The sequence below is a fragment of the Pararge aegeria genome, chromosome 15 (genome assembly GCF_905163445.1).
Source record: "Pararge aegeria chromosome 15, ilParAegt1.1, whole genome shotgun sequence".
Classification (NCBI taxonomy): Eukaryota; Metazoa; Arthropoda; class Insecta; order Lepidoptera; family Nymphalidae; genus Pararge; species Pararge aegeria.
Window position 1 is genome coordinate 1,423,159 of NC_053194.1, and position 12,773 is coordinate 1,435,931.

General features: G+C 36.0%; 2 protein-coding genes across 2 annotated transcripts; one reads left to right on the top strand and one right to left on the bottom strand.

Annotated features, from left to right (window-relative positions):
* Positions 1 to 814: 814 nt before the first annotated feature.
* Positions 815 to 1,779, bottom strand: LOC120629845 (TM2 domain-containing protein CG11103). Its single transcript, XM_039898906.1, has one exon. It carries the CDS (start codon positions 1,500 to 1,502, stop codon positions 963 to 965), a length of 540 nt encoding a protein of 179 aa, XP_039754840.1. The 5' UTR covers positions 1,503 to 1,779; the 3' UTR covers positions 815 to 962.
* A 1,002-nt stretch (positions 1,780 to 2,781) lies between these two features.
* On the top strand, positions 2,782 to 10,752 carry LOC120629844 (SCY1-like protein 2). The gene is made up of 7 exons (XM_039898904.1): positions 2,782 to 2,987; positions 3,498 to 4,154; positions 4,522 to 4,700; positions 5,327 to 5,999; positions 7,464 to 7,683; positions 9,006 to 9,191; positions 10,068 to 10,752. The coding sequence occupies exons 1-7, from the start codon at positions 2,861 to 2,863 to the stop codon at positions 10,630 to 10,632; spliced, it is 2,607 nt and encodes an 868-aa protein (XP_039754838.1). The 5' UTR covers positions 2,782 to 2,860; the 3' UTR covers positions 10,633 to 10,752.
* Positions 10,753 to 12,773: the final 2,021 nt, after the last annotated feature.

Consider the following 12,773-nt stretch of genomic DNA (forward strand, 5'->3'; position numbering starts at 1 on the left):
TCTGTATCCTGGTTGCAGTTCGGTGACCTATTTGGGGAAACCGAGGGTTTTCTCTGTGCAATTATGGACGAAGTCATCAAGACGCGAAACTACCGGAAACACGTTATGAAAGATGGCACTCTAGTCATATGTCGAGCGTGTCATCGTCCTGGGGAGTCCCTCAGGCATATAGTTTCCGGGTGTTCTCATCTTGCTAACGGAGAATATTTGCACAGTGATAATCAAGTAGCCAGGATAGTTCATCAACAACTTGCTCTTCGGTTTGGCCTTATCGATTTTGAGATGCCTTACTATGAGTACGACCCGGCGTCAGTTTTTGAAAATAGCAGTGCATCGATCTACTGGGATCGAACGATTATCACTGACGGGTATATTACAGCTAATAGACCTGATATAGTGCTATTCGATCGATCAGTGCGTCGTGCAATAATTGTTGACACTATTCCACATGACGATAATCTGGTGAAAGCTGAAAAGGAAAAATTATTTAAATACTTGGACCTTGCTCACGAGATTACCGCCATGTGGAATGTTGAGTCGACCGTTATTCGTTCTTCTCGCGAAAAGCTTCGACCAACGTATTAAGCTTTCGCTTGGTTGTCTGATCAAGGGTCGGATACAGAAGGCAGTAGTCCTTGAAACGGCGCGTATTGTGAGGAGGTTCCTTACTCTGGAGCCCTGACCGCCGGTTGCTTGGGCATTCAAAAGCCCTGCAAGCGGAGGATGGATGTTTTTTTTTATAAATTTTTAATAGTGTTTTTATTTTATTTTTAAGCATTGTTAAGAATTAAAAAAAAATTAAAAATAATAAACCTTTTTTGGGAAAATAAGTATTTACATTTATTACATTAAAAGTATTTACAGGAAATCTTTGAGATAAATAGGTTTACAGTCACTTTATGAATAAATTAATCAAATACATTTTTATTACACTTAGGTACAATTTTAATACTTTTCATAACTTAAACATTTGGATTCCAATTGCTACCATCTTCAGGATGCAAATTGTTTGTTATCAGTAAAACTACATCAACTATCCACCAAATACCCAGGCCTCCTAGTGTAAGAAGTTTTCCTACTGCTGTACCTGTCTGACCTAAGCAAAACCTATCCATACCCAAGAAACCTAGTAATATACTATAAATAAGTGTAGTAGTAAAATAGTGTCCAGAGTAGCGCACACATGGAAAACCATCTCTTAAAAAGCTCCGGCTACCGTGGCATTCTATTCCGTCCAATGCTTTACATTGAACTTTAGTTCTTTCAACATCTTCATATCTCACGCCTCCAAATTTTACACAGCCGTGTTTCACCGCCTTTTTCGCAGTTTCGTTGCCTTTATGGTCGACAGGCTCGTCGCACTCTAAGAAATCGATAGGTAAAAAGGTGCATTTCACTAATGGACCGAGTGGCCGATACGGATCTTTGGAATAAGGATCACTGTCTGATAAACATAAAGGTAGTAGCGTTATTATTGCAGCTATTGTATATAGTGGTGTCATTTTAAACACAGTTGGGAGTTTTGTATTGCTGCGAATTTGGGAGAAGCGCAGACTACAATTCTTCTGAAATGATTTTTTTGTGTTCTTAGGACGTGATGTTTGTCGATTAACATTTATAAAGACGATTCTAGTTTTCCTTTTATGCGTTTATTTAGTTTCTTAGGTATGAGTTGAATAACAACTCAATTCAATTCAATTCTTGTTTATGGCTTTTGTCTGTGCCAACTGGGCACAAGGTACTTCGCCAATGTCTTGTAGATGAAGAAGGCACGAAGGAGATTGATCGGTGAAACTAATGAAAAGTTAATTTTGAATTTGTACCAAGAAGAATAACAACAGCGAATTATTGATTGAATTTTTTTGTAAATGTCAATGTCAGATATTCCATAGTATGGAGGGTAGAGGTAAGGAGAGTCATCCTATATGGGAGAAAAGTTGAAAAAGTGTCCGGTGTATGCGCTAAATAACTGTTCAAAAATCCTCCACAATGGCGCTGGTGGATGCACAGGGTATGGTATGAATGTAGCAATCGTAGATGAATTGAAGTATGCCGAGATAAAAAATTTAATGTGATTATCGACTGTGAGTAGTTAATTATTGAGAATTTCAACAACTTACGTTGTACAAAATATTGTGGTAAATATAACCTTACTTCCTTGTATCTCCATACTTCCTTGTTTATTTTTCAAGCCTACTCTAACAATATTTATATTTGGCGCTTCTTTTAAGAGTTACCCTGATGCAAATGTGGCGCCATCCTAATTTAATACATTTTGACGACACTTTTTCATATACACAGATGACTCTCCTTACCTCTACCCTCCATATTCCAAAAGGAAAGAGCGTAGAAGAGTCAATGTCAGACTTAATAGGTAAGCTAAACTAAACTGTCCTAGTCTGTGGTCAGGATCCAGACAATCTTTTTTTTGTGAAGGATGTTCAAAGATTATGCAGGCATTCATGTTAAAAAAAATAAACCCTTTTTTGAATATACCATATCAAAAAAGACAATATCATCAAAATAAAATTTACTCAACATTTTAATAGGTTAGGTAGTGTTTAAAGACTCTGCGACGATTAAATCTTTTAGTTTTAATTTTCAGTAACTTTTATTTGAATAATATCCAAAAGTTTGACAAAATGGGCTTTGGCGTTTGGAAATTTTTGATGAAGCAAATCTTTACTCTAAATTCAAAGCTTTCTTTGGAAACAATAACTTTCACTTCAAATTTAAATACTGTTGTCGATTGTCACTGTCAGTGTCAAATAGCTACGGCGAATGCCGAATCTTGTTCTTCTTTGTAATCTTTTTGTGATGATTTTTTTCATTCTTCAAACACCTCATAGCTAAACTAGAAATGGAGGTGTTCAATAAGTTCTATTCATCCGTCAGCAATACAGTGTCTCAATTATCCGGTGTGCTACCGGGAAATCCTGTAACGAGAGAATTCGAAGCAACACAATATATTGCGAGCGCAGGGCCTGGTAACGATTTAACTTTTCATTTATTATTCTATAGAATTGGGTTGGGTGATTGAAATGGTGCTTTAGGTATCTCTTTATCAATAAAATCTTTGTACAGGAATCACCACTAACACAACTTATTGTGTGGTGTTCCGAATCATACAACACCACACATACAATGTAGTATGTTATCAAATGGTACTCTGATTTGCTAGAACTATGCGGGGATGAAAGTGCAGGACTTAAACTTAAGCACAATGAACCTGAATCATAAAAAAAAAGCAAGAAAAAAATACATTCACTTTTGTGTCTGAGTTCTTTTCCTTCATTAACTTTCCTTAGGGACCTTGGAAAGGGATTAACTTAGAAGAAACCAATGTCCTTAGATTTATATTGACGGTAAAAAATAGTAACAATATTGTAATTTACATATATAGAATGAATTTGCTGGATACAGTGGAAAAGTGATTTTATTCATGCTTAGCTCCTTGTGTCATAAATATGTCATGTTAAACTGTATTTTCATTCAAGGTTTATTATGGAAGGTGTACAAAGGATATAAAAAGTCAACTAAACAGGAGGCATCAATATTTGTGTTTGAGAAAAAACAATTGGATCGATGGTCAAAAGGAGATAAAGATGTAATGATAGATATATTAAAACGTGGTATTGTGCAGCTTACTAAGTTGAAACACCCACAAATATTGACAGTCCAACACAGCTTGGAAGAGAGTAGAGAGAGTTTAGCATTTGCTACTGAACCAGTGTTTGCAAGCTTGGCAAATGTATTGGGCAACACTGAAAATATGCCTCAGCCAATACCGAATAACTTAGTTAACTATAAGTTATATGATGTTGAAATTAAATATGGCCTGATGCAAATAGCTGAAGGACTAGCATTTCTTCACAATGATGTTAAACTTCTACACCATAATATATGTCCGGAGTCCATTATTGTTAACCAGCAGGGTGCTTGGAAGATATTTGGCTTTGATTTCTGTATTGCTAATCAGAGTATGACAGGCTCTGCACCGTTTTGGCCGTTTAATGAGTACTGTCAGGCTATGCATGCATTAGCTCAGCCCGCATTGGATTATTTGGCCCCAGAATATATTCTATCAGCCACTCATTCCCCTGCAAGTGATATTTATTCCCTTGGCATGGTTATATATGCCTTGCATAGCACAGGTACATATTCATTACTTAAATTATAGATTTGTATTAAACATTAACTTAGCTAAACTGCTGAAGCTATAAAAATTAAATTAACATACCAACAGTATTTGCAGAACAATCTAATATCAGTGAATGTATGATAAATTAAGCCAATAACAAATTTGATTATCACCAAGTGTTTTCTTTACGGTTATTGGTTTTTAGCTTGTTTTTGTTTCTTTTATTTTTTAATAAATATGTGTGCATTTACAAACAAACAATCAAAGTGACTGACTTTGTACTTTGATGGCTCGAGCCACAGAAAAGATTGTAATAACCTCATTAAATTAAATGCTGTAAATAAGATTCAATTCTCTGTTTTTCCATTTAATATTCACAGGCCATCAGACGTTAGGAAATATAGGGAATGATTACACAAAATTCAAGAAGTTCACAAATGAAATTAGGCACCTGTCACCAACTAAATTGCTATGTGTTAATGATGGATTGAGAGAATTTGTGAAGCTCATGTTGAATCCCACCCCTGAGCTACGACCGGATCCTCATCAATTCTTAAAGGTATATAATGTTTTAATATCAACATATTTATCTAACAAAAAAATAATAACATGTGTGTACTTATGTACAGATAAAAATCTTTTCAACAATTTTATCTTACGCCTTATTCTACGTTTGTTGACGAAACGACACTAACAATAGAAAAAAGGTATTTAAATTTTTTTAAAGTTTTCTCATTATCCGACCACCAAGTTCCACTGACCATTGAAATTTGAGATTTTTGTACAATTGAATCAGTAACATCACCGAAATGAGCCCGCAGACTTTGACAACTTAAACTGTACTGCCAAACCTTTTTTTGAAAAACTAAAATGTCGTCTATAGCTAAATTCAGGGTGTCGTATTGTTGTGACGGTGTGCGCGCGCATCGTAAAAAATGAGCTGGCGGAAGATGTATTCCCTCACCCCTCCCCTCTCACTCGGTTTCGCGACTACCTTAATTCTGTTAAAATCGTGTAACATTGTGCGCGCGCATTTCGTTCCATCTTATAATTTCACTCCTTCAAACAAATAACTTCAAAGAAAATTTTCCAACCAGTCTTTTTCGTTTGTTGGGTACTATTTTTGTATGGTTCTTTTTTGGTATAATTATTAAGTATTTTTGTATGGGTTTTCTGTAATTTTAGATACCATACTTTGAGGACGTAGGTGTGAAAACACTGAACTACTTAGATTCACTATTCCAATGGGACAACCTGCAAAAATCACAGTTCTACAAGGGTCTCCCACAGATTATACAGAAAATGCCCCACAGAATATGCATCTACAGAATTCTACCGTGTCTCACGAAAGAGTTTGTAAATCCACCAATGGTACCATTTGTTCTACCCAACGTGCTGCTGATAGCTGAGAACTCTTCGAAGGAGGAATACGTAAAATATATCCTACCAGTTCTAAAGCCTGTAATGCTTATACAAGAGCCGATACAAATCTTGTTAATCTTCATGCAGAAGATGGAACTACTCTTAAAATTGACACCCGGGGATGAAGTTAAAAGTGATATTTTGCCAATGCTTTACCGAGCATTAGAATCCGATGCGCAACAAATACAGGAGCTTTGCTTGTCTGTATTACCGACATTTGCCTCATTGATAGATTACCCGGCCATGAAAAACGCGCTGCTGCCACGTATAAAGAAGTTATGTCTGAGTACCAACTATATTTCTGTACGGGTCAACTGTCTGCTGTGCTTGGGCAAATTGTTGGAGCATTTGGACAAATGGTTGGTGTTGGACGAGATTATTCCATTCCTGCCGCAGATTCCGTCGAGGGAGCCAGCAGTGCTCATGGGAATTTTGGGTGAGTTTATTTCGCACTGAAATACGCAAATTTATGCTAAACTAGCTGTTGCCCAGGACTTTGTTCACGTTTAGGTTTATTTATTATTCTCATAATAAACAGTTTCACTTAATGAGAAATTAAAATTAACATAAAGAATTGGTAATATGTTATTTAGTTAGTGTGATACTAAACTAGCAGCTTAAAGTTTGTCGTGGGCTCTTTTTAAACCAGGGTGCGTTTGGAACCCTCTTAGCTTTAGGTTTAAGTTGGCGAACGAAATTATCACCATCCCCTTACAATTATGTAAACATATTTATATGAACGCTTCATAAGTGCCTGTGATAGGCCTACATGAATAAAGAAATTTTGAATTTGAGTTTGAATTTGTGGTACAATTATGTAAACATATTTATATGAACGCTTCATAAGTGCCTGTGATAGGCCTACATGAATAAAGAAATTTTGAATTTGAGTTTGAATTTGTGGTACAATTATGTAAACATATTTATATGAACGCTTCATAAGTGCCTGTGATAGGCCTACATGAATAAAGAAATTTTGAATTTGAGTTTGAATTTGTGGTACAATTATGTAAACATATTTATATGAACGCTTCATAAGTGCCTGTGATAGGCCTACATGAATAAAGAAATTTTGAATTTGAGTTTGAATTTGTGGTACAATTATGTAAACATATTGATATGAACGCTTCATAAGTGCCTGTGATAGGCCTACATGAATAAAGAAATTTTGAATTTGAGTTTGAATTTGTGGTACAATTATGTAAACATATTTATATGAACGCTTCATAAGTGCCTGTGATAGGCCTACATGAATAAAGAAATTTTGAATTTGAGTTTGAATTTGTGGTACAATTATGTAAACATATTTATATGAACGCTTCATAAGTGCCTGTGATAGGCCTACATGAATAAAGAAATTTTGAATTTGAGTTTGAATTTGTGGTACAATTATGTAAACATATTTATATGAACGCTTCATAAGTGCCTGTGATAGGCCTACATGAATAAAGAAATTTTGAATTTGAGTTTGAATTTGTGGTACAATTATGTAAACATATTTATATGAACGCTTCATAAGTGCCTGTGATAGGCCTACATGAATAAAGAAATTTTGAATTTGAGTTTGAATTTGTGGTACAATTATGTAAACATATTTATATGAACGCTTCATAAGTGCCTGTGATAGGCCTACATGAATAAAGAAATTTTGAATTTGAGTTTGAATTTGTGGTACAATTATGTAAACATATTTATATGAACGCTTCATAAGTGCCTGTGATAGGCCTACATGAATAAAGAAATTTTGAATTTGAATTTGAATTTGTGGTACAATTATGTAAACATATTTATATGAACGCTTCATAAGTGCCAGTGATAAACCTACCAAAACAAAGAAATCTGAATTTGAATTTGACGTGATGACACGGTTTCTGTATTTTCTTAATTCTATATGTTTCAGGTATCTACAAGTTAACTCTTGGCCACAAAAAGCTTGGTATAACGAAAGAGGTGATGGCGACTAAGGTGCTACCATTCCTAATACCCCTATGCGTTGAGAATGGGCTGACCTTGAACCAGTTCAACGCCCTAGTATCGCTTGTGAAGCTCATGATATCTAAGGTTGAGGCGGAACACAGAACTAAGTTGGAGCAGTTAAACTCAATACAGAATGAATCCAAGTGAGTGGTATATGAGTTTATATGAGTAGCAGAGTGTTTTGTGCCAGAGCTCGTCCGGGCAGTGGCGTTTATAGAGGGTAGGATAGGTTTTTTATAACTCTTACGATGCCTATACTTAAGTTTTTTTATATCTCGTATTAGATTTATAAAATTTTACCAGCTGTCCCGGCGAACTTCGTACCGCGGATTTTTTTTCTTTTATGATCGTTATATTTTAATACATATTATCCTATTCCGGTCTAAGAGAAATCCATAATAAGAATTGGTCCAGCCATTCTTGAGGTATAAATGGTGTAACTAACACAACTATCTTTTATATATATATAGATATCATCTGCATATCCTGTTCATACCCTCTATGCACGATACTGCGTCCGGGGAAGAAGCGTCAGCTTTGTTGCTTTAATAGGTTATAAGTTAAAATTAGTATATGATAATAAGTTTTGATGACCTCCCTGGCGTAACACTTCGCTCTGACTCGGACGCAACGAAAATTCCGAAGCGATATAAATAGTGTTATATCGCTTCGGAAGCCCAGAACATTCTTTTCCCGGGAATCGTAAACAAGTTAACAAAACGAACGATCTTCACGATCGTTCCTTTTGTTTCGAAATTCGGCCGAGAATATGGAATTACATTTTTGCGTCGTAGGTACTATTTCCCCGACACAAACGCTATATGTGCCTACGCTACGTTGACACGCGCGATTATGAACTTTACGCTCCTAGTATTAAGGTTCTCTGTAACATTTCGCTAATGTATAAAACGATGATCACTGTGGAAGTATTATCATCATCATCACATAAGCCCACTACCGGCCCACTACAGAGCACGGGTCTCCTCCCAGAATAAGAAGGGTTTAAAAGTAAAGTCAAAGTCAAAGTCAAATAGGCACATAGATGGTACTTTTGAACTTAAGCTACGAGGGTCCCAAAAGCGCCCTGGCCTAAGAAGAAGCACACAACAAACTTAGCCAGGTGTTCTTTTTGTTATCATCATCTCACATTGTCATTTGGAAATATTTAAGAAGCAACCTGGTTAGAGCAATTATTTACACCCAAGCTATACTGTGTAATCCTTTATACTATAATAGGACTTTCCTTTTTTTTATAAAGACTAATATGTTGTCTTACAAATACTATATTATTATAAATATATTGTGAAGCTACTGTAAGTATACCTATTTCTTTAATCAAGTTTACATATTGATCGCACAGCTCTTTTCTGCAATATATTTTTGCGAACATACATTAAATTTTCAGTATAAAACTGCATAATTCCTAATTATTGATTTTCATTTGTTCCCAATATCCTCTTTCCAGGGTAATGGAACACGCTCTGGCGCCACCGGACAACCTAGTCTCCGCGCCACCAGTCCAGAACGACATCGACAAAATGTTCTCCGGCCTGGGTATAGATCCGTTCTCATTCAACAACAAACCTGAGAAAGATAACCACCCTACACCCGTTGTAGAGAGCGGCTCTTTGAGCATGGAGGACAAACAGAGGTAAGAGTGACGGCCGGGTTAATAAATAATAAACAAATATACTACGAAAATACACACACCGCCACCTAGCGCCAAAGTAAGCGTAGCTTGTGTTGTGGGTACTAAGATGACTGATGAATACGAAATAAGTAATATACATAAATACTTATAATTTATATAAAGTTTATAAATTTAAAATTTGCATATAAAAATTTTCGGAACCGACAGGATTTGAACCTGCGTCTCTGGCAATCGCGGCCCGAGCGCTTTAACCAATTAGAAACTGCAATGTTTCCTACTAGATGGCGCTACAGTCGCTATAAGACAGATGTCAAAGTATGGAGGGTAGAGGTATGTCAAAGGCAGATACTAATTTCGTCATTGACGGTAGGAGAGCCGTAGCTTAATTGGTTAAAGCGTTCAGGCGTCGATTGCCAGAGAGTCGCAGGTTCCAACCCTGTCGGTTTCGGTTCATTATTGCGGTTTAATATTTATATATGTTAATTAATCTCCCTTTTAAAAAGGGGTAAATAACCTGATACGCGGATCGTAACCAAGTGTGCATTTGTAGTAATTTTTGTAATGGGCTTTGATTTTTCGGGTTATAAAACATTTGCTAAGAATAACTGCCTTCTGAATAAGTGCGCGAGTGAAATTTAGCATTTTTAGTATGTCGACATTGGTTTTCAAGTATTTTAAGTAAACCTACTTTTTGAATTGTCAAGTCTGTCAATGTGACTCTACCACTTTATTTATTTATTTATTTATTTAGGTACATATACATTAGTTATACATTTGTACATATACATTACTTTATACTCATAATATCTTGATTTGACAAATATATGATATAACGAAGTAAAAAGACAAAATAAACAATGTACATTTCTCTTGCAGGATAGCGCAACAGCAAGAAACCGCCCGAAAGCTATCAAGGCAGCCGCCCCCTAAAGCCATCCCTTCCCCTTTGATACAACCCCCTCCGCAACCTAAACCTGTCGACCTAACCAGTTCACTGTTCCAAGCAAACCTCAGCCAACTCAAAACACTCCCAAAGGCGCCACAGACAAACATGATGCAGCCAAATTACAGACCGAATCCCAACTACAGTGTATTCTCGGAGCCCTCCACCCAATATCCGAGTTACTTGCCTTTCAACGACTTGGCCATAACACCAAACGCCAGTTGGTCCAGTCCAAGTGGTAATTTCGCAAGCCCGTCAAATCTGACCAATCCCACGAGTCCAAACGCCAATACCATAAGTCAAAGTACTAATTCAACGAGTGCGATTGGTAATATGTCAAACCAGAGCGGGAATTTCAACAATAAATGGGCCAACAATCAGAACCAGACAATGAAACAAGATTGGTCAGCTTTTGAATCTCTCCTACCTACGCAGGTTGACAGTAATAAAGAACCTAAGAAGTTAAGCGACAGTGAAATGATGGATTTGTTAAGTTAAGGAATACCAAGCTGTCACATTATTTTTCATCATCATCATCATCATCATCATATAAACCCATATACCAGTCCACTACAGTGCACGGGTCTCCCCCCACAATGAAAAGGGCTTAAGGCCGCAGTCCACCAAGCTGGCCCACTCCGGATAGGTGGGCTTCACACACCTTTGAGAACATTATGTACAACTCTCAGGTATGCAGGTTTCCTCACGATGTTTTCCTTCACCGTAGCAAGTGATATTTGAAATATAACTTAAAACGCACATAACTTAGAAAAGTTAGAGTTGCGTGCCGGGAATCGAATTCGCCCCCCCGAAAGTGAAGTCGAAGTCCTACCCACTGGGCTATCACCGCTTCACGTTATTTGTATGATGGAGTAATTATTTACATAAATTATCTCGTTTCGTTGGACCCCGCCTAGTTAGATATATAATAAACCTCTTAAATCCATTTTTGGAATGAAATGTCAATTTGACTAGGGATTTTAGAAACCAACTTCTCAAAAAACTCTAGTTATGTTTAAAATGTGACATTTTTAAAGCACTGTACTAGAAGTATGTCTTTGTGTGTTTTTATTTATATAAGGGTTACAAGGGGCCTTTTCTTACATTCCTTGTAAAGCGCTTATGAGGTAAGATAGACACAACACACCGATGGACTAATTGCAAATTCTATATGAAGATTGAAACCACTGTGAGGAAAGGTATACAATATTTTCATAGCACATATGAACTGAAAGATGAGTCATTCAGTAAGGTCTGGTTATGGCAGCACCTAAATGCTGAAAATCAAGTGAAAAAGACATTTAAAAAATACCATAGGACGGCTCAGATCCGATATTTTAGCCAATAGTCAGTAACTCAAAAGTATTATTTGATTTTGACAGATTGTGTATAGAAGAAATAAGTACCAAAATTTTGATCAACCGCTTTCTAATCTTTGATATTAGACCACTGTGCTTCGAACAGCCAGATTAGTCAGTCGATAATGTCAGATTATGGAACGAAACAAAGTAAAGAAACAAAATTAATTTAACGAAAAGACATAAATTAAAAAAAAAAAACATCTAATAAAACAGGAACAAAATTTTCCTGTGTCTTGTAATACTGTCAGTGTGTAGCGAAAAATCGAATTAGCGCTATTTTATGTATGTCAGACTTTCCATTATTTTTTCACTGCTTTTTATTGGGTTTCAACACTTGTTGAATACATTCAATACGGTTCAATCAGTTTTATTCTTGTTATAAAATCTGTTCATTTTACATACTGTAGTTGATTAATTATTTTAAGGGAGTAATCTCTTTTCTGATTGGTGTATTTTTCTTGGGTATAATGGCGCGACCAGCCTTTTTCCATACTTTATTTGAACTTGTGTGGCGTATTATTTGAGAACATCTTATCCATCGTAGCACGCTATATTCATTCACGTTGTACAATTTTAAATAAAATTATATTACTTAAGTTATTATGTAGGTTTTATGGTTTGTACACATCGGGTACTATGCTTTTCATGTATTGCGACCAATGCTGCGCTTACCATTCCAGCACCTTGGGACCCCAACGTCCATCCATCAAGGATGGATTGATAATATGGATTAAGAAAAAGGAACATTAGGTAAATTTTATTCAGATTGTATTTTTTCTCGATACTGGATAACCAGTGTTTTTTTTGACATTGTTTAGTGTAAGATTTTATAACAGTAATCGAAAGAGAGCAATGAAGTGAAATAACTGTTTCCCAGTATTTTAACTAGATGGCGCACTTTCGATTTCATACAATTCGTAGTTAACTTTCACGCGAAAATCTTACACTAGGCAGTCAGTAGTGTGCAATCTCATACGTATTAATTCAAATTATCTTGTCGCGTGAGTGATTGGTAGCTTTTTTTTTCTTTTTCTAAACGCAACCTTGTTTTTATGTCGATTATTGGTTGCTTTTTTCTATTTCTTTTTGATGCATTAATTTGATAAAGCTAAAATTTCATGAAAAAGCATTTACCTTTTTCATTGAGTACCTAATTTATAGGCCCGGGATTTAGATTCGAAAATGGAACACTGAACTCGTACTGCCAATCAGTTCTCGTTAAAAAATAAGATGATGGGACAATGCTTAGGTTTTTATTTTTTAAAGATTTTACTAAGT

Coding starts and splice junctions, on each gene's coding strand:
- LOC120629844 (XM_039898904.1), top strand. CDS start 2,861: ATGGAGGTGTTCAATAAGTTCTATTCATCCGTCAGCAATACAGTGTCT. Junction 4,701..5,326: donor ATCCTCATCAATTCTTAAAG/GTATATAATGTT, acceptor CTGTAATTTTAG/ATACCATACTTTGAGGACGT. Junction 6,000..7,463: donor AGTGCTCATGGGAATTTTGG/GTGAGTTTATTT, acceptor TATATGTTTCAG/GTATCTACAAGTTAACTCTT.
- LOC120629845 (XM_039898906.1), bottom strand. CDS start 1,502: ATGACACCACTATATACAATAGCTGCAATAATAACGCTACTACCTTTA.